Source organism: Panthera leo, chromosome B1, assembly GCF_018350215.1.
Source record: "Panthera leo isolate Ple1 chromosome B1, P.leo_Ple1_pat1.1, whole genome shotgun sequence".
In the NCBI taxonomy this organism is placed as follows: domain Eukaryota; kingdom Metazoa; phylum Chordata; class Mammalia; order Carnivora; family Felidae; genus Panthera; species Panthera leo.
This window is the reverse complement of record NC_056682.1, coordinates 138,661,496-138,689,322: the sequence shown is the minus strand read 5'-3', so window position 1 is coordinate 138,689,322 and position 27,827 is coordinate 138,661,496. Positions and strand designations below refer to the sequence as shown.

Genomic DNA, 27,827 nt, shown 5'->3' with positions numbered 1-27,827 from the left:
AAAAGATGTTTTTTTACGTTTACTTATTTATTTTTGAGAGAGAGAGAGACAGCACGAGTGGGAAAGGGGCAGAGGAGAGAGAGGGAGAGAGAGAGAGAGAGAGAGAGAGAGAGAATATCCCAAGCAAACTCCTCTCTGTCAGCACAGAGCCAGACTCAGGGCCCAATCCCATGAACCGTGAGATCATGCAGGACCTGAGCTAAAATCAAGAGTCAAAGCCTTAACTGACTGAGCCACCCAGGCACCCCTGAAAAAGATGTTTTTAAAAAAGATGTGTAGGAAACCCTAAGAGTAGTTACTGAGTGTATAGCAAGAGCGAAAAATAAGGAAATCAATACCAGGGCAGACTAAGAGGTAAAGGTCAGAAGAAAACTATACTAAAAGCAATAGCTAATGAACGATGCAAAGGTTTTCACTGTAAAGAAAATGCTCATTCTGTGATATCTAGAAAATGCTAGAACCTGAATGCCTATAAACAGTATACAGAAAACCAGAAGAAAAACCAAAGGTGATGGAGAACAAAGACCAAAACGCAAGCCTAAGACTTCCTTAGAGTCTTTAGTGTGTGGCCAGAAATCTTCATTACAAAGAAGTATTGATGATGCACAATCAGATGTATCACACACACAAACACACACACACACACACACACACACTCCCCACATCATATGACTATGAACCCATGTTGGTTGTTTAAAAAACTGGATACAGTTATTTGGGTTGTTACCGACATTTTTTTGTTCACCCAAGTACAACAGTTAAAACACTTTAGAAATTTTAAAGCAAATACAATTGGATCAAGTGGGCCCTCACCAACCACTCAGGCAAAATTTAGTAGCAGATTGCTTCTTTCCAAGGAACTAGAGCCCACAAAATGAAAACCAACAGAAATTCCTCTAACTTGGGTGAGCCAACTGTTTAAAAATCTATAACTGAAACACTGAAAGAGCCCTTAGAGATATGGACTACTCACCCTTATTTTGTAGATGAGAAAACCCTAATGCTTACCACAATTAATTGACAGCTATTAGTGAAAGAAGCATGACCATAAACACTAATCTCCAGACTTCGGACTAGTGGACTTTCTATTGCACCTAGTTGCCTCACCTCTAGCTAACTGGTCCATAAACAGGCAAAATCCACAATTATCTCAACTTTCTTTATGACTCCAGATGTAATCATTAAAATGAGAAAACCCTCTGGTTTTGTAGGTATTAGCAGGAACTATAAGAAAGAAAACTAGATTTTTTTTTAATTATGAAAAATGGAAAATTCCTGAATGAAGAGATGGCAAGGCTCTAAATATATGTATTCTATTCATAACTTTAAACTAGTGGTTCTCAAATATTCTCTTTAATAAGCATAAGAATCAAGTAACGTATTAAGTGTGCATTTCTGGGCCAATATCCCAGAGTTTCTGATTCAGTAAGTACGGGTGGTACCTGGAAATCTGCCTTTTAAGCAGCGCCACAGGTGATGTGAGTAAGGAAGGGCAACAACATTCTACATGACCCCACGCCCTACCCCACTCCTACTACACCCCCAGTTTCATGAAAGATGGCATGTCAGAGTCTCAGTACAGGGGGTCACAGGGTCACATACCACAGCTCTGCAACAAAGAGTGAGGTGACATTTCAATCAACCACAGTCAAATCCCATGCTTCCTGTATGTGTGAACAGAGACTCCTTCCACTCTTGTGCTCCATATTGCACTACTGGTGGGTGCAGAATTCACATTATCATTTTCATTACCATTAACACTTACAGTGCTTCGAAATCTCTACCATGCTTCGTGATGTTCATTAGTTAATTCTCAAATATGTTGGTACTATTTTCCCATCAGAACACAAGAGGAGGCTTAAAGGGGATGTCTGCCTCTAGAATTGAAAGGGCTGGGTGATTTAAGCTAAAGCAAGATATGTAATTGGAACACTGAATAATTGGAGCCATTGGTCTAGATGTTCAATAGTCAAAGTCTTAACAAACATTTCAGATCAACCGCGTCGTGATGGGAAATTCCAATACCCCTTTCCTGCCCCCACACAAAAGTTAAAACCCTCCCAAATCAATTCCTAAACTTTAAGCCAGATTCAGCCTGTTTTTGTCAAAGATCATGGAGCCAGTTTGTGGGACAGCTGGTCTTGGAACTCAGCAGGCATTCTGTTATAACTCCAATGCATTAGTGATTGGCTGTTGTCAGGACCCCGTTGACGGGTCATTAGTCCAAGCTATGCTGGTAAATTATGTGCTTTTCTTAGTGCTAAATAGATCCCATTACTCCCTTGCTAATCACTTTTGCATTTGAGAATTTTCACACGCTATAGAGACACATTTGTTTGCCAGGTACGAATAAAGAGCCCTTTATAAACTGTGCTGCTGTCTGCAAATGCAGAGATATAATAAAGCCTTTCTAGGGTGTTTTAAAAGATGAGAACTTTCAAACTCAAATTGTGTGTTAATTAATACTGGACTTGTGCCCCATCTATATATTCTGCACCTATTGCCTGTGGCTGCTATAAATATGACTAATTTACCATTTATTTTTAATGATACTAAATTTTAATATTTGCTGTCAGCATGGAATCCCCCTCTGGTGAATCTACTCTATTAGTATTATATTAAAAACAGATTTTCTCAGTTAACAAAAAAAATATAGGGCTACTCCAGCTTTAAAAAAAACACATACTCTCAGAAATTAGGATGAATTATTAATTTGTAACATCTGTGATTGGGTTATGTTACATTGGGAAAATCCCAAGAGATGCAGGGCAAGCAGTCCTCTTGAAAATGACTTCATTTCTGAACACTCTGGGGACACAAGGCCAGGCACTGTGTCATCACGGTCTGTCCTTGATAAACTGCTGGAGAGGTTCCATGAATTGTAAATGGAAACATTACTGGTGTCACTTACACTTAAGGATAAAATGGTCAGTGCTCCCTTCTCAACAGATATTAGTTTGCATTGTATACTGTGATTGACAGAGGCATGAATCTGTCAACAATCAGTCTTGCAGAGACTTTTATATCTCCCACTGAGAACAGCTTTATAAACACTTAAAGTCAACATGTGACTTCTTTATTATTCCTTACCTCCTTCAAATTCCATTAAAGCCATTTTGGTTTCAATGAAATTGACCCCCCCCCCCCACCCCCGCACACACACACCAAAAATCAGAGAGAAATTTCTTGCTTTGAATTTTAATCTCTGAAATCTGAAGAGGTTTCATAGAATGCATATCATTAGAATCCAAGGTACATGTTATAAAAGATTTATTCACAAAAAAACTTGGCTAGTCTTGGACTAGAACCAACCATCTGGGTGATGCCTCATATGAGTTTCTGAACACATTCCATTATGCTGTTTTCCCCTAGATGTTAAAATAGGTAAAGTGCTTCTTAAATGCAGAGGGTTTTAAAATGTCTTTTCATGGTGTAGAGTTTTCAAGTATGGACTTGTTTCATAGCCTGATTCAGAAAGCTGTCCCCTAAAGCTCCAATATATCCTCCTCTACACCATTACCTAATGAAACATCATTGACTCCTTTATACTAGGAAAACTCTACAGGGGATTGTGATGTTAACTGCAGAAAATCAAATGCCTTTTGAGTAAGGCAGATTAGTTTCACAAAATATACTAAAAAGGTTTGAGTATGTAAATCAAGTGTCATTTTACACATGCAAATCCAATTTCCTTTTATACATTTCAGAAGAGTGGCCTAAACCCATCCCAGCCCCTTAATTCCCTGAGTTGGTCTAACGTTTTACACAATAGAAAAAGGCTCCTGGTCTCTGCAGACAGGCCACCTACCATCGTTTCCTTTTTTTCATTTACAGTGCTAATAATAACCAAATTATAAAGTCTTTAAATAAGGGGTGCCTGTGTGGCTCGGTCAGTTGAGCATCTGACTTTAGCTCAGGTCATGATCTCACAGTTTGTGGGTTCAAGCCCTGCGTTGGCCTCTGTGCTGACAGCTCAAAGCCTGGAGCCTGCTTCAGATTCTGTGTCTCCCTCTCTCTCTGTCCCTCCCCCACTCACACTCTGTCTCTCTCTGTCAAAAATAAAAACATTAAGAAAAAAATTTTTAAATAAAGTCGTTTAATAAAATGTATTTTTTCCTTTAAAATTTCTTACCACTTCCAAGCAGTCAATGATCTTGGTTAATTTATCTTCAGGTAAATTCTTCAGCAAGGATACACTTCAAAATTAAAAAGAAACCTTTAATTATCTTCCTGAATTAAATATGCACTTCTATGTAGTTCAAAAAACCTTTACCTGCATCTAAAAAATATAAAATTCACTTTAATTTTTCCAAAGTAAACCTCCAAAATATATCACACATAAACAACTGAATTTCAAATACATTGAAATTATATAACCACATGTAATCACAGATATTTATCATAGGCAAATAAGTAAAGACAGTAAGGTACTACAAAGGGAAAAAAATCTTATTTTGTCTGTTTGGAAGGAAAAAAACACTTTATATTTGTTGTTGGTTTTCAGAGTGAATTACACCCAGAAATGTGTTTCTTGCCACATCTCAGTATGTCTTTTATTAGCATGGGTGAGGAGCTCTGCTTTCAGAGGAGGGTATGATTTTCATCTAAATCTGTGTAATTAAGTAAAGGCTGAATCCAGGGGGAATGTAGGAATTAGCATGGAAATCATCTTGATTATTAATCATACTGTACCAACTTTTAAAATTAATGGTAGCCAGGGGCACGTAATAGGAACATTTTTACATATAGTAATAATATCAGGAATGAAATGGATTACTGAAAGTTATTACTTGAGAAAAAACATCAGAAATTCCACTCAGTATGATTAGCCAATCAAATGATTAAATTGTTCCTTTGAAGAAATTTCTCCTCTACCCATTTTTACTCGGGACCGTTGACATAATTACTGTAAGATAAAAACATATTTCCTACCATCTAAAACTTGACACCCCTAAAGAAAAAATGATGCTACTCCAAAAATACATAATTGGATCCAATTTTTTAAAATAATAGCTCTAGTTGATCCTTGGGCATGTTCACAGGGAGGCACGTGGCCAGGACACGTGGCTAAGAATGTTTGTATCAGAATCATTTGTAATTGCAGAACACGAGAACATGCCCCAATTGGAGAACAGATAAATACACTGTAGTAGAGTCAGATAACCAAACTCTAAAACAGGAGAAATGACTGAACTTAACCAGATGGATGAAATAGAAAAAAAAAATAGAAAAAAAGATTGAATAAAAAGTTGAGTTGCAAAAATAACACTTTTTAAAGTTGAAAAATAGGTTAATGAAATCAAGCTAGAGACAAAGTAATAAAGACTACCAAGGAATGATTTCTAAACTTCAGAATACAGGCCACTCCATGGAGATGCATGTAGGAGGCCGGGAAATGAATGGGGACCACAGGAAAAGAACTTTCAATTTTGCCAATGCTCCACTTCTTAGATTGGGCATTTTTGGTACTATGTTTTAAAACTTACATATGTACTATGTAACTTTTCTAGATATCACATACTTCAAAATGAAAAGATGTAAATGGAAAAAGAAAGAGCTCATTGTATATTATGAAACAAAGAGAAATGCCTGTTTCTAATCTACCTTCCTGTGAATGAAAAGGTAAAATGGTAAGCAGAACTTGTCATTGATTAACATATTCTTCATTGTGAAAGTTCTACTTCTGGTCCAAACGGGAGTCTATGATGTTAGTGAAAATTCTCTTCTATAAACTATCACTTTTGGGGATTAGTGAGGAAACTGATATGAGGAAAAATCTTTTGTCTGTCTCCCCACTATAAAAAAAGCAATAAGGTTTATCTGGATCACCACTGAATATTTAGCGCCTAGCAATAAGTATTTGTTAAATGAATGGATAAATCAGATAACAAAAGGAAGACAAAAGGAAAGAAGGTTTACGTACTAGTAAATTCTCCTCGGTCCTTCTACTGAGACAGAACACTCTAGACTCCAAGGGAATGAAATGCTATCCCTAGTAATTCAAGTTTTATCTCACACATTCAGAGGCAACCCACAAGGACTGGTTGAGTTATTTATCCCCCTTTGGCCTTTGCATGAGTGTAGTTCATTAGCTTTAAATGCTGACCTGTATTGCTCAGTTACTGGATATTTAGATTACCTATACTCAGGTAGAGCCCACAACATGATAGCTAAGGCATTGGCTGGCATATAGGTAAGGCACTTACTTATCATTATTGCAGCTCTCTGCCGGGAGTCAATATTATCTCTGGGGAGGGCAAATCAGCAAGATTCTGTAGGAGAACCCTCAACACCTACAATGTTCTACTGATGATTAAAAAGACATTCGATCAATATTTATTGAGTCCTTGCTATATACTAGGCTAGTTATGCAAAGTAAAATCACTAATATTAAAAAGAGCTTAGAATTTATTTTTGGAAATTGTGGGATATTTTATTATTATTACCACTTAGCATGGGTAACATTTCATTACAGTATGTATTGAAGCTTTAGAGATTGTCAAACCCCCCCCCAAAAAAATAACACAGAAATAGTTTAAAGAATGTATATTCTCCAGGGGCGCCTGGGTGGCTCAGTCGGTTAAGCATCCGACTTCACTCAGGTCACGATCTCGCAGTCCGTGAGTTCAAGCCCCGCGTTGGGCTCTGGGCTGATGGCTCAGAGCTTGGAGCCTGCTTTGGATTCTGTGTCTCCCTCTCTCTCTGCCCCTCCCCGTTCATGCTCTATCTCTCTCTGTCTCAAAAATAAATAAAAAACGTTAAAAAAGTTAATAAAAAAAAGAATTTATATTCTCCAAAAAAACAAACAAACTTTGTATACGCATAACTGACTTTTTCAGTTAGATAGGTATTTGTTTCTTTCTAAATTGATGTATCCAAGTTGTTGGGGGTACAGAACAGGTCACAAAATATGTTCCAAGGATCTGTGTCATCAAGACACACACAGTGACATTTCTGGCAAGTTAATTTGTTACAAATAATAGTAATTTGGAAGATGGTGTGGTTATATAAATGAGAAAAATAATGTCTCAGGTAAAGCAATTAAAGATAGCAAAATAAATTAATTTTAATATTAGTCTAAGCAAAGCATTATTAGAAAGATGATCTTTTGCTATCCACTTCCAAATTATAGGCTATCTTTCAAAGTCAACTGAGCAACCCAGATGAATATTTTAAGACTTTTTACACATTTTTCTATATTATATACAAGGACTCCATCAATACAAGGGCAAAATTAGTGAAAGATAAATAAATCAGTGTGCAAGGCTAATTGGAATTAAGTATATATATTTTTTAATATAGTGGCCTTTACTGCAAGGGAATACTTTTGTTCCTTTGGTTTAGTCATGTGGAAATTGCTTAAATGAGAAAAGCTCTAGTAAAGTAATTATTGTGATAAAACCAACATATCCACAATATAACTACACCATCTTCTACTCTTTCCAACAATGTGTTATTCTTACCTTCTGAGGAAGTTTCTGTACTGTTCATCTCTAGCTTGAGCTGTCCTTCTCATTATATTCTGGAATACCTCTCGATCTAGTGCCCAAGTTTTAACATTGGTAATAGCTTTAGAAAAATCAAGAAAATAATAAAATATTGTTTAGCCCCACATTAAGAAAACAGTCCAAAATGTTAATTGATAAATTTTTCATATATTCCCATCAAATGATATTTCTTGGAAATTGCATTATTTAACATGCAAATGGAAGGAAGCAGTGATATAAATAGTGGGTAATTTTATAAAATCATCTTTGGCTTTGAAATGAACCATGATTTGGAAGTGAGTAGCAAAAGATTTCCTTTCTAATTATGTTTTGCTTAGGATGATATCAAAATTAGTTTGCAATTCCTAATTACATACTACATCATCAGGATGTATTTCAGATTTGTGCTGTGATACAAGAGAAAACCAGCCAGCCTGTAGCTAATCCAGAAAGTGAAGAATTCACAAGTAGATAATTGAAAGTTAAAGATCTGAGTGTATGAGTATGTGTTTATGTATTTTTATGCTGTTCAGACATTGTAGCTAATGAGAGCCAATATATTTTTAAGGATCTCTATGGTTACTTTTGTATAAAGTACATACAAATCATTTTCATAGAAATTATGCAAAACAGTGTTTGAGACAATTTTTTTATAGGAAAGACATAGAAAGCAAGAATAAAATCTAAACAGGAAGAAGAGCAGAAGTAGCAGCTCTAAAAAATCTAGATGAAGTTACAATTGTATTTAAAAAAAAAAAAAAAAGAAGTAATGAGGGCCTATAAAATAAATCAAAATCCAAAGCTTTGGTTTACTAAATTTTGGAATGAATTAGATTTATCTTGACATTCTTGCTAAAAATACAAATCCATACAGGGCACCTGGGTGGCTCAATAGGTTAAGCATCTGACTTCGGCTCAGATCATGATCTCACAGTTTGTGAGTTCAAGCCCTGCATTGGGCTCTGTGCTGATAGTCTGGAGCCCGGAGCCTGCTTCAGATTTTTGTCCCCCTCCCTCTCTGTCCTTCCCCTCCTAAAAAATAAATAAACATTAAAAAAAACTTAAAAAAAAATTCAGATCCCTAAGCTCCATTGCCAGAGATTCTGATTTGTGTTTGGAGTGAAGCCCCAGAATCTGCATTTTTTAATCAAAACTGCAGCAATTCTAAGACACTTAACCCAGTCCTAACCACTGAGAAACACATCCAAGTATTCATGCCCAAGATAACCATGAATAATGTCAATAAAAACAAAAACCCTTAAACTAATCCCAGGAGTCACTCAGGAAAACTCTCATTAATTAATTCACCTCCCTTTGGCTATTTATATATTTTCATTGGTTTCATTAATTTTTCTGGTTTATAATATGTTTGGAACATCACAGAGAATGAAAAGCTAACATTCTGGATGAACCAAAGGCAGATGTTTACACAGAAAAAAAAGCGAAGTGGTAATTAAAGCAAATATTGGAATAATTCAATAATAGAAAGCCATTTTCATATTTCATATGCAGGTACCTGAAGGAAAAGTTCTCTTAAATTTGAATGATTTAGACAAGTGCTTCAATATAAATTCTTTTGTAAGCATAGCATTTCTTTTAACAAAAGCACATGGGGCACAATGGGAGACAGAAATACTCAGCAGGCAATAGTAGTGACTTAGATTGTCATAAACATTGTGTAACAATTCAAAAATAGAGCCTTTCATCCCGTTACCTTTCACAGAGGCAGTTCTTGTACAGTTGTATAAAATGGCTAGCTCCCCAAACGTGGTCCACATAGGGATGGATGACAGCAATCTCTCCCCTTGGAACACCTCTAGCCGACCCTCTGTCAAGCAGAATTTAAGAAAAAACACAAATAATCCAAATAAATTACAAAAGTACGACAATCAGAAAGTACACAAAGCATACAGGCAAGATCTCTTATGATTCTCATTATAATATAGTGGTTGACAGTGCAGACTAAAAGCAGCTCTCCCACTTACTCTCTATTAGCTGATCACTTTGAAAGAAAGGGGTTCCCTACTCTGCCTGGGGTTCTTTGTCAGTAATGGGGATAATAATAATAATAATAATAATAATAATATTTACCTCAGATAGTTGCTGTGAGAATTAAATTAGTTAACATAGGTAGGGAACTTAGAACAATGGCTAACACACAGAAAATGCTATGTTAGTGTTAGCTATTGTTAATGTTACTATCATTGCTACAAAGTTCTTCTCCAGAAGCAGTGGATGGCAAGTGTTGTATTTAAAATTCATTCTACCCCAAGAAAATGTAGCACATAAAACTATTTCTTTTGTCCAAGGAACACAACAATTACTGTATGTCTTGAAAACACATCCTAGCTGTCCACACTAACAGAAGGACTAACTTGTCATAATTAGAAACGCATGGGCCCTTGAGTCAGACAGCCTGGCCCTGTCCAATCATTGGCTGTGTAACCTTGGGTAAGTAACTTCACCATGCCTGCATTGTTGTCTAAACCCTCAATCACTGACATGAAGTAATAAAGGACAGTTGCTAAGAAAAGTGCATGAGAAAAACAGTATCAAGAGAATTAGAAGACAAGCCACAGACTGTAAGAAAATATTTTTGCAAAAAGACACACGTGATAAAAGTATGTTTGGCAAAATATACAAAAACCCCTAACAACTCAACAGCAAGAAAACAAACAATCTGATTAAAAAATGGGCCAAGGAGCTTTAACAGATGCTCACCAAAGAAGATAGACAGATGGTAAATAAGCATATGAAATGATGCCCCACATCATGCGTCATCAGAGAAATGCAGATTAAAACAACAGTAAAATACCACCACACACCTAGTAGAATGACAAAAACCTGGAACACTGACAACACCCAATGTTAGTGAGCACATGGAACAAGGGGAACTCTCCTACATTGCCGATGGGAATGTAAAATGGGACAGTCACTTTGGAAGACAGTTTGGCACTTTCTTCTATTAAACATAATCTTACCATACAATGCAGCCATTGCCCTCCTTAGCATTTTACCCAGAGGAGTTCAAACCTCTGATCCACACAAAAACCTGCACACAGATATTTACAGCAGCTTTATTTATAACTGCCAAAACTTAGAAATGACAAAGATGTCCTTTAATGGATGAACAGAGAAACTGTGGTACATCCAGCCAATGGAATATTATTCAGTACTTAAAAAGAAATGAGCTTTAGGGGCATTCACTTTCAAATGTCCCCTCTCTGGAAAGAGAGTGAGAGCTTTCCTACTAGTCTTCCTTTCTAATCTTGTATTCTAATAAACTTTTGCCTGCTGCTCAAAAAAAAAGAAAAGAAAAGAAAAAAAGAAAAAGAAGAAAGAAAGAAGAAAGAAAGAAAGAAAGAAAGAAAGAAAGAAAGAAAGAAAGAAATGAAGGAAGATGCTATTAGGCCACAAAAAGACAAGGAGGAGCCTCAAGTGCATATACAACTAAGTGAAAGAATTCAATTTAAAAAAGCTACATACTGTATAATTCCAGCAATATGACATTCTGGAAAAGGGGAAACTATGGAGAAAATGAAAAGACCAGTGGTTGCCAGGGATAGGGTCAGGGGAGATGAACAGGCAGAGCACAGAGAATTTTTAGGATGGTGAAAATACTCTGCATGATTTTATAATGATGGATAAATGTCATTATACATTTCTCTAAACCCATAGAAGGTACAACAGCAACTTATGGTAAACTTTGATGATATATCAATATAGGCTCATCCTTGATTTAAAAAAAAAAAAAAAAGGCGCCATTCTGGTGAGTGATGTTGATAATGGTGGAGGCCATGGCTGTGTGGGAACAAGGGGTATATGGAAAAATTTCTGTATTTCCTTCCAAATTTTGTTGCATACCTAAAACTGCTCTAGAAAAAATAAAGTCTTATAAAAATGAGAAAGAAGAGTGCCTATCAAGGAAAGGGAGAGGCAGTATTTGAGGCCACCTCCTCACAATTATTTGGCCCCAGTGATTCTCTTCTCGTTTCCTTTTGAAAATGAGTGTAAATAAAACCTTACCTAACAAAAAGCTACATGCAAAAGAGACCTCCATTCTTCGAGGGGGAAAAAATGGTGGGTTATTCTCTTTCCCTTGAAGAGTTCATCTTTCCTTCTCCTAGTTCACCACTAAGCAGCTCTGAATCATCTCTGCCCAGCCACTCATTCACCAAATCTGATTTGAGTACCTATGTTGTAGCAGGAACTGGTACAACTGCCAAAGAGACACAAAAGATACTTATTCTGGGGACGCCTGGGCAGGTCAGTCGGTAAGCAGCCTACTTCGGCTCAGATCATGATCTCGCGGGTTTGTGGGTTGGAGCCCCGCATTGGGCTCTGTGCTGATGGCTCAGAGCCTGGAGCCTGCTTCGGATTCTGTGTCTCCCTCTCTCTCTGCCCCTCCCCCACACATACTCTGTGTCTCTCTGTCTCTCAAAAAATGAATAAAAATGTTGAGGAAATTTTTTAAATTACTTATTCTGATAGAACTTACATTATAGTAAGAAAAAAAGCTGCATTGGCTCCAAATCCTACAGATATAATACAAAATTTAATAATTTCTCATTACAACTAAATTCCACTCCACTGAAACCACTTAGTGGTACCGTCAAGTTTGTATCATGGGTCTCAATGCATTTAAAGTTTTTTTTTCTATTTGAGTATGACCCATGGGACTTGGGAAATACTAAAGAATTATATGGAATATCAAAGTTTAAGCTAAATATGCTTTTAATATTTGCTATTCATGCCATATATTATAAAAGGGAGATTTTTAATTAACTAATTTGCCCAATCAGTTAAATCAGGCAAGTCAGTCCTGAGATAACACCATAATTTATTCAAATAAGAAACTGTCCAATTTTCATTTCCATGTGTGCTGTAACCCTGATGTCAATGACTGTACTGATGCTGGCTTCTGTTCTAACTCTTCTCTTCCCTAGTCTTTCATTGGAGTTATCGGCAAGGAACAAGATGGGCTGACATGAGTTTCTCATCTTTTCCTAACAGCTTCCATAAAAATTTGTTGAGTTAATGATCTATTTTTTCATGCCAGAGTTTCTGGTGTTGCTAAAGTAGAAATGAAATGGCCAAGAGAAAAGTTGAAAGATGGGGAAACTGCCCTGGATTATCGTCCCCAAAAACTTGAAGGTTGGCTAAATTCAGACCATAGAATTAGAATAATTCTTGGGAGAATAATTTCTTGAGAATGACTATAATTTTAGGGGTGTCTACAGAGACGTTTATGGCAAATAAACACCAATATTTATGAAAATAGCATGTCTAAGGAATCAGAGCATATGAAAACAATCTTTTATATGGTATAAATACAACAATACATATTTATTAATTTGTTTGGAATGGCAACTTCTGCCCTACACCTAAGGCCCCCAAGGAAACAAGAATCATGAAAGCATTCTTAGGTTGCCAGGAACTACAGTATAAAATAAAAGGCCACAGCATGTCTCAATTTACCACTCCATCTGGGTAAGCCACCTTAACTTTTTCCCTAAAACTCAAGAAGTTGGGGCAATTCAGAATTTGAGAAGGTGTTCACTAAACATACACCCTGTTCATATAATTTCTTGTCTCTATATCTAACAAAAATCATTTTTTGAGTACTACTATAAGGCATGCATTTGGTATGCATTTAAGAAATCCTTTGCCTATCTGATTATTAAAATCTACCCAGCATGTAAACCTGTTCCTATAATTATATATGGAGAAAACCATTTAAATGGTTCTAAAGACACCAGTTTTAATCTTAATGCATTCCATTTGATTCACATGTTGGTTACATGTACCTAAATTATCTTCTGAAAGCATTCGTATATAACCCAAATATTTTACAGAACCACAAAAACAATTGTTTTCTTTATCCTCCTACAACAACCTAAAAATGTCAACATAAGCAGCAGTATTTTAAATAGAAACACCTTTTTTGCAGTTGCTGGGTAGGTGGCATTGTGATTAGAAGTACGGACACGAGTCAGATTATCTACATCTGCATTCTACCTCCACCATTTATGAGCTTTGTGGCCTTGCATAAGTTACATAACTTTTCTGTGGCAAAGTCCACATTAGTAATAAGGTGATAACAGCACTTACCTAACAGAGTTGGTGAGAAGATGAAATGAGATCTCTCTATAAAGTGCTCAGTAGGATGCTTGACACATAAAATGCACTCAGTAAATATTATAATCACCATTATGATTAGGTAAACAATGTTACTATTTCATGAGCTCGTTCTGTTATGGTTTCATACAAACAGAGCAACCGGTTTTGCATTTTTATAAATGTTTGCAAAAAATCATAAGGCAATAGGCAAAATATTTGTTATGTAAGAACTGGAACTGGAAAAACCTGTGAAACCCACCTGCTAGCACAAAGATATGGTTTCCTGGTTCTCCTTGCTTAATGATGTAACTCCCTTGCTGGTAGTTTCTACCATACATGCATTCCACCATGTCTTTGATCTGCTGAGGATCCAGTCTCTTCAGAAACTGATTTCTATTAAGGGCATCTGTAATGAGCTTCTTCTCGCTGGTGTAATGGCAAAAAGAGATTACGTTACAATTAATGAAAACCATGTTTTGCTATTTAGATTTACCTCATTCAGATTCTAGTACTTACAACTTTTCCAGCAAGGACAAATTGTTCTTCTAGTCCCACCAACACTTGACCCATGTAACTGCCCTACTTTACATGTAAAACCTTTGAACGTATTTTTGAATAGTTTTCTGTAATTGGTATTACATCAATTTTATTATCACTCCTGGCTGCCATCATCACAAGTGTAGCATCTCTCAAGATCCCTAGATTAATGTTAATAACATGATACATGATTTTTTTTTTTTTAGGTGGACAGAAAATCTGGTTGGTTGGTAGAAGGTGTATTTAAGAAACTACAACACAGTACTCATTTTTATTTTCATTTATTCATGTATATTTGCATGCATAGTGCCTATAGTACTAGCTATTTTATATCTTATTTAATCTTTATCACCATCCTGTGAAATAATCACTATTGTTACTTTACGGATAAGTAGCCTAAAAAGCAAGCAACTTATTCCCTCTAGGATTTAAATCCAAGTCTGTGAGTCTGAAGCCTGTATGGCTTCCATTCCATCCCCTGCCTCTTCTGAGCCAAGGCAGTCAGTTCCCTTGGGACTCACTAGGTTATATCAGACATAGGAGGTGATGGTAGTAGTCTGGGATTTCCTAGACTTTGACTCTTAGCATATCTAGACTAGACAGAATATGTATTTCCAGTCTCATAACCTGTTCATTCCTCAAATCCAAGGCCCTCTTGTTGATAATCCTGAAATACTCTGTTTTCTTTGGGAAGAGAAGTAGCTTCAAATAATTACCCAATCTTAATTACCATAACTTTCAAATGTTTTAATCAACATACTTTATATGCAGCTGTTATAGAATTATTGAGCTGGCAGAAAAGTGAATTTGTGGGCAAAGTTAGACTCTGCACAACATACTTGCTTTCAGTCAAACTCAGCATGATTTTTTATGTAGTTTTTTTTTTTAAGTTTATTTTTCAGAGAGAGAGAGACAGAGAGACAGAGAGCATGAGTTAGCACAAGCAGGGAAAGGACAGAGAGATGGACAGAGAGAATCCCAAGCAGGCCCCTTGCTGTCAGCTCAGAGCCTGATGCAGGGCTTGATCTCACAAACTGCAAGATCATGACCTGAGCTGAAATCAAGAGTTGGCCGCTTACCTGACTAAGCCACCCAGGTGCCCCAAATTCAGCATGATTTTTAAAAACAGGGTTTTTTTTTTTTTCTGCATCTTTCATTCAAACTCTTTCCCATCACTAGCTTTACTGTTTCAAAACTTGTGCTATTTTTCTACACGGAAAGTTCTCAAACATAAAGTAGACATAAAGTAAACTTTCACGGGATTGGATACTTCCTTCAAAACCGCATCCATCAGATCATTAGGCTACATTAAGAAAACAATGAAGAAATTCCTTCTGCCCTATAGTGACTCAGAGCCATACAAACTCTTTTGAGTACTTTGAAAACTTACTTCTTCCTGCAACTAATTTATCACCAAATCTTGTCATTTCTCTTTACAAAATGTCATTGTTATCCATTTTATTTTCCATTTTCAAAGATGTCGCCACAGTCCAAGAAAAAAAAAATCTTAGGTCGGAAAACTTTTAATACGTTCTTTTTTAACATTTCAGCTTCTAGCCTCTTCCCCTCATATTCTATTCTATACTATATTATCAGATTAATCTTGCTAAAAAAACTGATTTAATTCTGATCTCATTTTTTCTTTATCCTCTAAAGCCAAAAAATCATTCATTTAATATATACTGAGAAAATACTTTTGCTACATGTTCTCAGAGCAAGCAGTAGAACTGTGAACAGTACCAAGAAAGCCCCATCTTTCATGGGCCTTCCATGATCTTGTAACATTCCAGCTAGTGTTTCATCAATGTACACATACCCTAATTTCCCAAAATATGTTCCAGGAAGGGCTCTTCTTTTATAAGCAAGAGTGTGCTGAGTTTGAACAATTTTGGAAATTTACAATGCATACTTTCAGAGTTCAAAGAAATATTTCAGTAAACAAATCTGTTAAACCAATGTTTCCCAAACCTCAATGTCTGTTATATTTACTTCTTCTTTTGGCTTAACTTCTACGAACATTCCATGGAAGTAGTCTGAAAACCCTTTTGCCCATAGAAGAAAATCAATATCCCATAATCTGGTATTCACCATTTCCCACCACATGGCTCTACTCCATCCATCTAGTACTCACTTCATAAAACAAACCCTTTGCTACAGACAGGCTGGTATCTTCATTGTCTCCTATGCCTGCCAGCTTTATGTTTAGGCTTAGCCTCTGTTTTCTCCTCCAGTTTAACTTAATTTCTTCTCCCCTCAACCAGCCCAAACCTTATAATTATCCCATTATGATCTAGGCAAGGATGCTATAGTTCACACAATCTTCTAACTCTACTCTAAACTCTTAGAGTATTATATTCATGTCTATTAAATTCAAACATTTTATCAAAAATTTACTTTGGATATAAAAATTTATTAGACATGGTCCATGGCCTCAAATTCTTTAAACTTAATTTACTGAATAACCATATTATAATATTGTATTATTAGAAAAGAGTTGTCTCTATGACTTTTCCTCCAAACCAGATTATAAATCTTTGAGGGACCGGGTCTTCTCTTGAATTATCTGTTTAAGAGGCAACAGATAGCAATGCCTACAAGTATGAACTTTACTGCTCCTTCTACAACTATGATAGGCAAGCTATTATCAGAACAACTCTCCCTACTCACACAACTACAAAAACTAATTAAATTAATATACTGCAAACCTGCTTTGAAAGCACTGGAGACCTATCAACATAACAGCTTGAAAATCCATGATCTACTAGAGAATATAGGGGCACCTGGGTGGCTCAGACGGTTGGGCATCTGACTTTAGCTCAGGTCACGATCTTGGCGGTTCACCAGCTCAAGACCCACATGGGGCTCTGTGATGACAGCTCAGAGCCTGCAGCCTGCTTCAGATTCTGTCTCCCTCTCTCTCTTCCCCTCCCCAACTCATGTTCTCTCTCTCTCTCTCTCTCTCTCTCTCTCTCTCTCTCTCTATTATTCTAAATGAATAAACATTAAAAAGAGAGAGAGAGAGAGATAATATGAGCTTGACATTCATATCTGCTTTTCCCTTCAAGGCATTTGCTGATTTGTAGTCAGCACTAACCAGAATTTTGGCAGTCTCAAAGGATTGGGAAGACCAGAGTCAATATTCAAGGCACCCCATGAAGGAAGAATCCTGGTAAACATCCAAGATTTCAGATGGGACAACTGCAGGGCTGTAACCTATGAGTAAATACAGCAGCCCAAAAGAGGCTAGCTCTGGAAAAGACTGAAAACCAACTTCAAAATGACAAATTCCTATTTTGGTTAAAATGATTTGCCCCTAGCCTGCCTTCCAGAAGCAAAAGTAAGTGTTTTCCATAGGATGTTCACAAAATCTAGAGACTCAAATTTTCTCTAGAGTTTTTCCCTAAAGAGTATCTGGCAAAATATCAAAAGTTACCAGGCATAGCAGGAGAAAAGACCAAATGACTGAAGACCAAGAGAAAAAAGACAACAGAAACAGACCTAACAGACCAAGATATTGTAGGTGTCAGACAGACTTTAATAGAATTGTATTTAATTATTTTTAATAAAATCAAAAACAAAATGGAGACTATCAATGGAGAACACAATTTTTTTTGCTTTAATTAAATGGAAATTCCAGAACTGAAAAATACATCATCTGAAGCTTGAAATTCGACAGATGAATTTAAAATCTGCAAGACACAGCTGAAAAGGATTAGAAACTGAATACTATAAGCAGGTAGAATATATCTACATAGGCAGTTAGAGAGAATATAGGATGGAAAATAGTGCAACAAGAACAAAAACAATACAAAACATAGAAAACGTATGAGTCATCACAGAGAATTTGGACATAGGTGTAATTTCTTCCCTGAAAAAAGGAAAGAATTGGACTGAAACAATATATATAGGGATCATATTTAAGAATCTTCTTGGGCGCCTGGGTGGCGCAGTCGGTTAAGCGTCCGACTTCGGCCAGGTCACGATCTCGCGGTCTGTGGGTTCGAGCCCCGCGTCGGGCTCTGGGCTGATGGCTCGGAGCCTGGAGCCTGTTTCTGATTCTGTGTCTCCCTCTCTCTCTGCCCCTCCCCCGTTCATGCTCTGTCTCTCTCTGTCCCAAAAATAAATAAAAAAAACGTTGAAAAAAAAAAAAAAAAAAGAATCTTCTTAAATCCATGAAAAGATATTGAATCACAGACAAGATACACTATGAACTCCACACAAAACATATCTTTAAAAAAAACCATACCTAGGATCATCATAGTCAAACTGCTGAAAACCAAATAAAAAGAGAAAAATCTACAATGCAGATAAAGAAGAGATACATTACCTCAAATAACCAACAATATAACTGACTTACTCCTCAACTGAAATAATGAAAGCCAGATATTTGGAATATCTCCAAAAAGCTTTAAAATGCCTATTTCCAGTATCTTTACCCAGTGAAAATTGCCTTTAAAAATACAAGTGAAATGAATACACTTTAGAATGTCATTCCATTGGCAACAGACTCATAATAGTGGAGAGCTCCACACAAACAAAATGATCCCAGATGGAAACTAATAGACATTAGAAAGAAGCAATGGAAAAAGTAATAATGTGGATGACTAAAGAAAGCTTGTCTTTATAAAGAAGTAATAGCATAATAGCAATGCCGTGTTTAAGTGGTACAGTCACTCTGGAAAACAGTGTGGAGGTTCCTCAAAAAATTAAAAATAGATCTACCCTATGACCCAGCAATAGCACTGCTAGGAATTTACCCAAGGGATACAGGAGTGCTGATGCATAGGGGCACTTGTACCCCAATGTTTATAGCAGTGAAATTATGGAAAGAGCCTAAATGTCCATCAACTGATGAATAGATAAAGAAATTGTGGTTTATATATACAATGGAATACTACTTGACAATGAGAAAGAATAAAATCTGGCCATGTGTAGCAACGTGGATGGAACTGGAGAGTGTTATGCTAAGTGAAATAAGTCAAGTGAAATAAGACAGATACCATATGTTTTCACTCATATGTGGATCCTGAAAAACTCAACAGAAGACCAGGGGGGTGGGGAAAGGGGGAAAAAAGTTACAGAGAGGGAAGGAGGCAAACCATAAGAGGTTTAAATACTTAAACCTCTTAATACTGAAATTCTTAAATACTGAGAACAAACTGAGGGTTGATGGGTGGTGGGGAAGAGGGGAAAGTGGGTGATGGGTATTGAGGAGGGCACCTGGTGGGATGAGCACTGGGTGTTGTTTGGAAACCAAGTTGACAATAAATTTCATACAAAAAATAAAAAATAAAATAAAATAAAATGTATGATAAATACAATGTTTGAGAACCACAGCCACATTGTGAGGAGGGGAAAGGGTGGCAGTAAACATAATTTAAGGTACAGGAAGTGATGCAAGTACTAATCTACATTAGAAATTTAATAAATTGTAGAAGCTGTTATAATTTAGGGTAACCCCTACAAGATCAGCCAAATAATGTTTCAATGGAAGCTAACAGAAAAGAAAATGGAATAATAATACATTTAATTCAGGGATCCTGGGTGGCTCAGTAAGTTGAGTATCTGACTCTTGAATTCAGCTCAGGTCATGATCCCAGGGTGGTGGGATTGAGCTCAGCATCAGGTGCTTAAGATTCTCTCTCTCTCTCCCTCTCCCTCTCCACTTGCTCTCTCTCTCTCTTAAAAAAATTAATAATACATCTAATTTAAAAAGAAACCAAAGAAGTATAACATATAAGAAACAAATAGTATTATGTTAGAGTTAAATGCAAATACTTGTATTTACTTAGAGACAAAAACACTAAACACTAAGACTGTCAGATTGAAAAATGAAATAGAGTAAAAAGGAAATACTAAATGTGTGTTACTTATAAGAAGCATGCTTTAAAGATAATGACATAGAAAGGCTGAAAGTAAGAAGGTAGAAAGAGATGTTTATACTATGTAAACACCAATTATGAAGAAAATGTTTCTTGATACTGGAAAGTAGAGTGCAACAAAAATTACATTTCCAGAAATAGAGAGGGATATTTCATATTGGTATGATCAGGAAGATATAAATATTTCTAAATGTGTATGCAATTAATTAAATAGCCTCAAAATATAGAAAAAAAATTGACAAAAATAAAAGAAGAAATAAATGAATCCACAATTAGGAGATTTTAACACATCCCTCTGAGTAACCAATGGAAAAAGTTGATGAAAATTAGTTAGAACATAGTTCTGAACAATTGACTATCAAACTTAATTTCTTGACCTCACTGATATTTCAAAAGATTGCATTCAACAAATTCAGAACACACATTCTTTTCAAGTGCACAAAAACCTTCATCAATGTTGACCATATGGCGGGCCATAAAGCAAGTCTCAAAAATACAAAATATGTTCTTTGAATACAGTGGAATTAAGCTAGGGAAATCAATAACAAAGCATAATCAAAAAATTCTCATGTTTGAGAATTGAATGTGAATTGAAAATTGAACATTTTTTGAGCAATTTATTTCTAAATAGCCCTCTGATCAATGATTAAATTAGAAGGAAAAATCAGATAATATTTTGAAATAAATGATAAATATGTGACATGCCAAAAATTGTGAGGAGCACATAAATCATGATAAGAAACTTACAGTATTAAAGAGATACATTAGAAAAGAAGAAAGATAAGATTGAATAACTTAAGTGTCCACCTAAAAGCGCTAGAAAAAAAGGTGAACTCAGAAAAGGGAGAAGGAAATAAACAATGAAATGGAAGCAGAAAATAGTAAAACAGAAAAAAAAGTACAATAAAGAGAACCAACACATACAATTTATGTGTTTATAATTATTAATATTAACATATAATTTAACATATAAATAACATATAATTTAACATATAAACATATATATTAACATATAATTATCAATATCAAATATAAGAAGGGAGACATCCCTATAGACATTATAGATATGAAAAAAATGAATGGATAGTGTAACCAATTCTTGAAAATTTAGATGAAATGAAAAACTTCCAAGAAAAATGCAACAAACCATATCTGACACAAGAAGTAAAAATTAGCAATTACAAATTAAATAAAAGATAAAAATATCTCACAAAAGGAATTCTAGACCCAGATGACACTACCACTAAGTTTTCCAGACACTTAAGGAAAAATAACATTAATCTTATATAATCTTTTCCAGAAAATAAAAAAGCATAATTTTTCCCAACTTACTTTATAGTATGAGAATAGCCTGAGAACAAAACCCACATCACAAGAAAGAAAAATTAAAGGCTAATATCCCTAATGATGGTAAGTGCAAAGTCAGAAAACAAAACAAGTATATAAAGTAAGTATTCTAAATCACACTGAAAATTAACTGATGTAATTAACCACACAAAAAGAATAAAGGATTAAAAAACTGCAAAATATTATTGGATGCAGAAAAAGTATTTGATAAAATTAAACACCTATATATTATTTCTAAATTTTATTTTTTTAAGTTTTATTTAAGTAATCTTCACACCCCATGTGGGGCTCAAACTCATGACCCCAAGATTAAGTGTTACATGCTCCTCTGACAGCCAGCCAGGCCACCCGGTTTCTAAATTTTAAAAAAGCCCTTAGCAAATTAGGAATAGACTGGAATGGAATGTCCTTAATCTGAACATTATCTACAAAATTATAAAACATTATCTACAAAACAAAACAAAAAACAGAAATCATTATCTCACACCGTAAAATACTGAAAGTTTCCCTCCAGATATCAGAAATGGGCTGTTTCAATTTGACCCTGAACCAGAAGTCTGAGCAAATTTAATAAGGTGAGTGGGAAAAATAATCACAAAGAAAAAAAAGAAAAATATAAAAGATGTAAGCATAGGAAAAGAAATAAAATTGCCATTCCTTCTAAAGACACGTTGCATAAGTGAGAGATTCAAAAGGATGTACAAGTAAACTATCAAAATTAACAAGTTATTTCAACAATCTCACTGGATACAAGCTCTCTGAACAATTCAATTATATTTCTATATCCCAGCATCAAATAATTAAAAATGAAAGTTTAAAAATTACATCATTTTAACAAGATAAAAAAATCAACTATACAGGGTTGCATGTAACAAAAGTGTGTGAGACCCCCACAGAGAAGTACAAAATATTGAGAGAAATGAAAAAGAAACAAATGGAAGCATATATCATAGATGTGGATGAGAAGACTCAATTTTTTAATGATATCAATTTTACTAAAATTGATCAAGGTCTATTAAATCCCAATTGACATTCTGAAAAAAAATTTATGAAAATTAACAAGCTGATTCTAAAATTCTTAGTCATAAAAGGCCGAAGAATAGCCATTACAACACTGAAGGACAACAACAAAGTTGGCAGACTTAAAGTAATGGGTACCAAGAATTATTATAAATCAAAATTATTAAGAGAAGATACTCTTGGCACCAGAATGGACAATAAAGACCTTGGGAACAGAATTGAAAGTCAAAAAAACCCAGCTACACATACATAGATACTTAATTTATTTTTTTTTTAAATTTTTTTCAATGTTTACTTATCTTTGAGAGGCAGAGAGACAGAGAACAAGCAGGGAGGGGCAGAGGGAGAGGGAGACACAGAATCTGAAGCAGGCTCCAGGCTCTGAACTGTCAGCACAGAGCTCGATGTGGGGCTTGAACTCACAAGCCGTGAGATCATGACCCGAGCCCAAGTCGGATGCTTAACCGACTGAGCCACCCAGGTGCCCCCATAGATACCTAATTTAAGACAACAGTTATACTGCAGAGCTATGGGGAAAAACAGACATCAATGGAAAATATATACTTCTAAAAAGGGCTCACCCTTGTTTGTTTGTTTGTTTGTTTGTTTTTCCTTTACTTATTTTGAGAAAGAGAGAGAGCACAAGTAGGGGAGGGTCAGAAAGAGAGAAAGAATCCCACACAGGCTTAACACTGTCGGGCGGATGTGGGGCTCAAATTCACGAACCATGAGATCATGACCTGAACCGAAATTGGATACTCAACCCACTGAGTCACCCAGACGCCCCTCCCTCGTTAATTATCAAGGAAAAGATAACCCAAACCATAGCAAGATACCACAACATACCCACCAGAATGGCTAAAATGAAAAAGACTGACAATGCTAAATGCCATTGAGGATGCAGAGTAATTTAATACTCATAGATTACTGGTGGGAGTATATATTTGTTCAACCACTTGGGAAAATTGCTTGACAATCTATATTAAATGTGAACTTAGACACCATGTACTACCCAGCAATTCCACTCCTAGATATATACCCATCATAAATCATATATATACATGACATAATGTGTATATATAGAGAGATACAGATATAGGTAAACATATACAGAGAGAGAGACATGCAAAAATGTTCATGGAAGTCACACTCAAAATTGCTAAATACCAAAATTAACCAAATGCCCAACAATAGAATTGATAAACTGTGGTATAATTAATGAATTACGGCTACATAACATTAACATAAATGAATCTAGCTATGTAAACCAAACAAGCTAGATTCTGTAGAGTACATACTCTTTAAATCCATTAAAATACAATTCAAAAATAGGCAAAAAGTTACCTATAATAATACTAGTAGAGACAATGGCTGCCTTTGAGGTAGTTAATGGGTATAGAGTAGAAGGGAGAAAGAGGGGCTGTGGTGCTGGGAATGTTCTATTACCTGATCTGTTTGTTGGTTACCTGTGCTTGTTCACTTCATGATCTGTGTACTTCACTGAAAAGTTAATTTTAAAAAACAACAAAAAAAATTTAGGGTTTGTTTATTTACTTTTGAGAGAGACAGAGACAGCATGAGCAGGAGAGGGGCAGAGAGATAGAGGGAGAGAGAGAACGCCAATCAGCACAGAGCCCGAAGTGGGGCTCGAACCCATGAAACCATGAGATCATGACCTGAGCTGAAACCAAGAGTCAGACACTTAACCAACTGAGCTACCCAGGCACCCCTTAAAAAATAAAATATTAAAAAAATATATGGCTTTGGGGCGCCTGGGTGGCTCAGTCAGTTGGGCTTCCAACTTCAGCTCAGGTCATGAACTCACAGTTTGTGGGTTCGAGCCCCGCATCAGGCTTTGTGCTGACAGCTTAGAGCCTGGAGCCTGCTTTGGATTCTGTATGTGTGTCTCTCTCTCAGCCCCTCCCTCACTCGTGCTGTCTTTCTCTGTCTCAAAACTAAAACTAAAAATAAAACATTAAATATATAATCCTAGGTTCGAATCTCCGCTCTGCCACATCCTAGCTGTACAACCTTGGACAAGTCACTGAACCCTTCCAAATTTCCCACTTGTCCTCCATGAACAGAGCATGGTAATCAGATCTACTTTTTAGGAATATCATGCACACTAACTAAGATAAGCTGCTAATAAATACTTTAAAAATGGCAGCAGTAGAAGCTGGTAATAGCAGTACTCATGGCACGTTTTTGGAGGGCAAGAGTGGAATGGGAAAGAAACCAGGGAGAAACAAAGAGGCTCAGTTCAGTTCAAAGTTCCTCCAGCAGGGCTGAATCTCCAGTTCGTGCACATTGGCAGCAGCATCGGTGATCTTTCCTGTAATCCTTTTACATCCCCCACTTTCATAACCGACATTCTTGGAAGCAATACATTTCTGTTCTCTAAGCTGCTTCGGGAAGTTTAACTTGTCAAAGTCCACCAACAGTTCTTGGTATATAGGGTGCTCCATCTTCTTTCTCTGGTCCTGAATATTAGAGGCCTCTGTTCCCACTGTTTGCTTTTGTTGGGTCATAGCACGTAACCCTGCAACCTTCTTTGCATAAGGCTCAGTGCAAAGCAGGGGCCAGTGGCCTCTGCCTTCTCTGTCATCTCTCAAGAATTTCTTGTGAGCATAGAAGCTGAGGCCATACAACCCATGTGGTGTTTCATAGCTTAATTACATATACAAATAGAAAGCATATTGTAAAGCATATTTATCAAGGGCACTAGATCTGAAGCTGTAATGCCAGGGTTTGATTCCTAATTCTGCCCCTTATGAACTGTAGAACCCTGGGCAAGTCATTTAATCTCCAGTTTTCTCAGCTGTAAAATGATAATAAACACAGTCCACAGGGCATAGGATTTCCATGACAGTTTAATGTGTTCACAATGTAAACCTCTAAGAACAGCGCCCTACACATAAAATATATTACCTAAGGGACAGCTATTACTCTTATAAGTCAGCAAGTTACCAGCAATATAAAAACCTTCGAGTCAAAACAGCCCTAAAAACTATACTGAAGACTGCCTTTATTTAAGGGAGACCCTATACAATGTCGGTCAAACTATTGGCAGTCCTCCTGTTCGGCCTCCCCATGCTCAGAGCACCCTTGGCCCACTGAACTACTCGCAGGTCCCCAAATGGGCCAAGCCCCTTGTCTCCCTGCCAGCGATTCCTCCTTTCAAATCCATCTCAAGATCCTCTTGTCCATGAAACTTTCCCCGATCCCACGAGGCATAGTACCTTCCCTCCTTTCTTTGTACACCCACCTCTTAGAATATGAACCACACAAGACTGTAATACATTTTAGTTTCCCCAAAGAGACTGCAATCTCCGATGCTGTGACTATGCTTTCTTGAACATCCTCTTATTTATCTAAAACCTACAAGCGCACCTGGCAAACAGGAGGAACTCAACAAGATTAAGAAAGCTAAAGCACATTCCAATTCTTCCTCCTCTGGTGGCTCAGTCGGCTGAGCATCCGACTTTGGCTCAGGTCACGGTCTCAAGGTTCCTGAAGTTCAAGCCTTGCATCGGGCTCCATGCTGACGGTGCAGAGCCCGCTTCGGATTCTCTGTCTTCCTCTCTCTCTCTCTGCCCCTCCCCCGCTTGTGCACGCTTTCTCGCTCTCTCCTTCTCTCTCTCTCTCTCTCTCTCAAAAATAAATATACATTTAAAAAATTTCTTTCTCCTAGTTTAAAAATTATGGGTACAGAGACAAGGATGGAGACAAGAAATGTCAGTACCTTACCAAACAAGACACAGATAATAAGCATAGAAGCATCTCTTTAATTCCTTCTTCCAAATATCTTTTGAGTAATAAACCAACAAGAAAACAAAAATAAGTGCACAAGTTTATTATTTGAGAAACTAGCATGTGAAAGATGAGGTCATTCCATGTGTAATCAGAAAATGGGCATGACTCTCCGGTCAACTTTCTTACCCTATTGCCCATGTAATTAAATACGGTTGTAATCTAATCATGTTCACTGTTACTTCATGCTCACAACAAAGATTTCTCTCTCCCTTTCTTACATGTGTGCAGATGATCCTATTCCCATGAGCATCAGAGAACAGAGGTTAATAACGAAATGTTGAAAACAACTAAAATTTACAAGGAAGTTAATCTGACACACTCAATGATATGCATAATCATCATTGTGCTGCATGGTAATTAGGTAGAAATGGTAAACAGTTCCCTTACAAGTCTGTAATGAGTATTGCTCTTAAATCATCAAACTGAACATTTCAGGAGTCAGCTGCAGGGAGGCCTGTTCCTATAACAAATACTGGCTCCCAATCGTCACTGCACATTACGACCGTCTGGGGAGATTTTACAAATCCTAATACCCAGGGCGCTCACCTCAAACCAATTTAATAGGACTCCCTGGTGGTTGAACCTCAAGCATCAGTATTTTTTACCACTCCCCAGGTGATCACAATGTGCACTTAAGGTTAAGAATTACAGCTGTAAACAAGAAGATGCAAGGGAGCTTGAAACTGTCTTTTCCCTGTATTCCCACTGCACTGGGAACACGACTCCATTGAAGGTTCATTGCGCAATCAATCATTTACTAGCAAATAATTAACAATGATTGATTAATTAACAATAATCAATTAACGTTTGTCACAGGACTTTTCCATATCTTATTCTCTGCCGCAATATTACAAATAAATACAGAAATGAGAAAATCATTACTCCCCTGTCCCTTCTCCCAGGAAACCATACAGAACCTGAAACATGTCCTAGCCAGGCCACTGGGGCAATGCTGTCAAGTCAGTCCCAAGACTCTGGACTTTTGTTTTAATTGTGGCAAAATATACATTATATAAACTGTACCATTTTAACCATTTTTAAGGGCATAGTGCAGTGGCATTAAGTATATTCTCATTGTTTTGCAATTATCATCACCATTCATCTCCAGAACTTTTCTCATCTTCCGAAAGTAAAACTCTGTACCCATGAGACAATAACTCCCATTCTCTGCTCTTCCCAGCCCCTGGCAACTTCCAACTCTACTTTATGTCTCTACAAATTTGATTACTCTAGGTACGCCATATAAGTGGATTAATACGATATTTGTCTTTTTGGGTCTGACTTACTCACTTTGCATAACGTCTTCAAGGTTCATTCATGTTGTAGCACAAAACAAGAAGGAATTTTGTTTATCCATTCATTCATCAGTGGACATTTGGGTTGTCTCCACATTTTGGCTGCTATAAATAGCTCACAACATGCTGCTAGGAACACACATGTACAAGGCTCTGGACTTTTTATACATAGCTTTACATACCCAGCATGGCCAACATTCTTAGCCAGAGAATCTCACACCAGGGAAACACAAGGGCCTAGTGTAGTATGCAGAATTCTAAGATGGCCCCATGATCTCCACCCCCTGGTGTCAAGCCTTGTATAATCCCCAACCTTGAGTGATATG

The 27,827-nt window shown here is 36.6% G+C and overlaps 1 protein-coding gene across 1 annotated transcript in view; it reads right to left on the bottom strand.

The window, feature by feature from the left end:
- Nucleotides 1-27,827, bottom strand: part of PRKG2 (protein kinase cGMP-dependent 2) — a 103,324-nt gene that overhangs the window by 56,198 nt on the left and 19,299 nt on the right. The window contains exons 3-6 of the mRNA XM_042933982.1: nt 13,867-14,033; nt 9,202-9,315; nt 7,464-7,569; nt 4,133-4,196 (exon numbers count right to left, since the gene is read on the bottom strand). Of these exons, the coding sequence (XP_042789916.1) occupies nt 4,133-4,196; nt 7,464-7,569; nt 9,202-9,315; nt 13,867-14,033 (451 nt within the window). The remainder of the gene's footprint in view (nt 1-4,132; nt 4,197-7,463; nt 7,570-9,201; nt 9,316-13,866; nt 14,034-27,827) is intronic.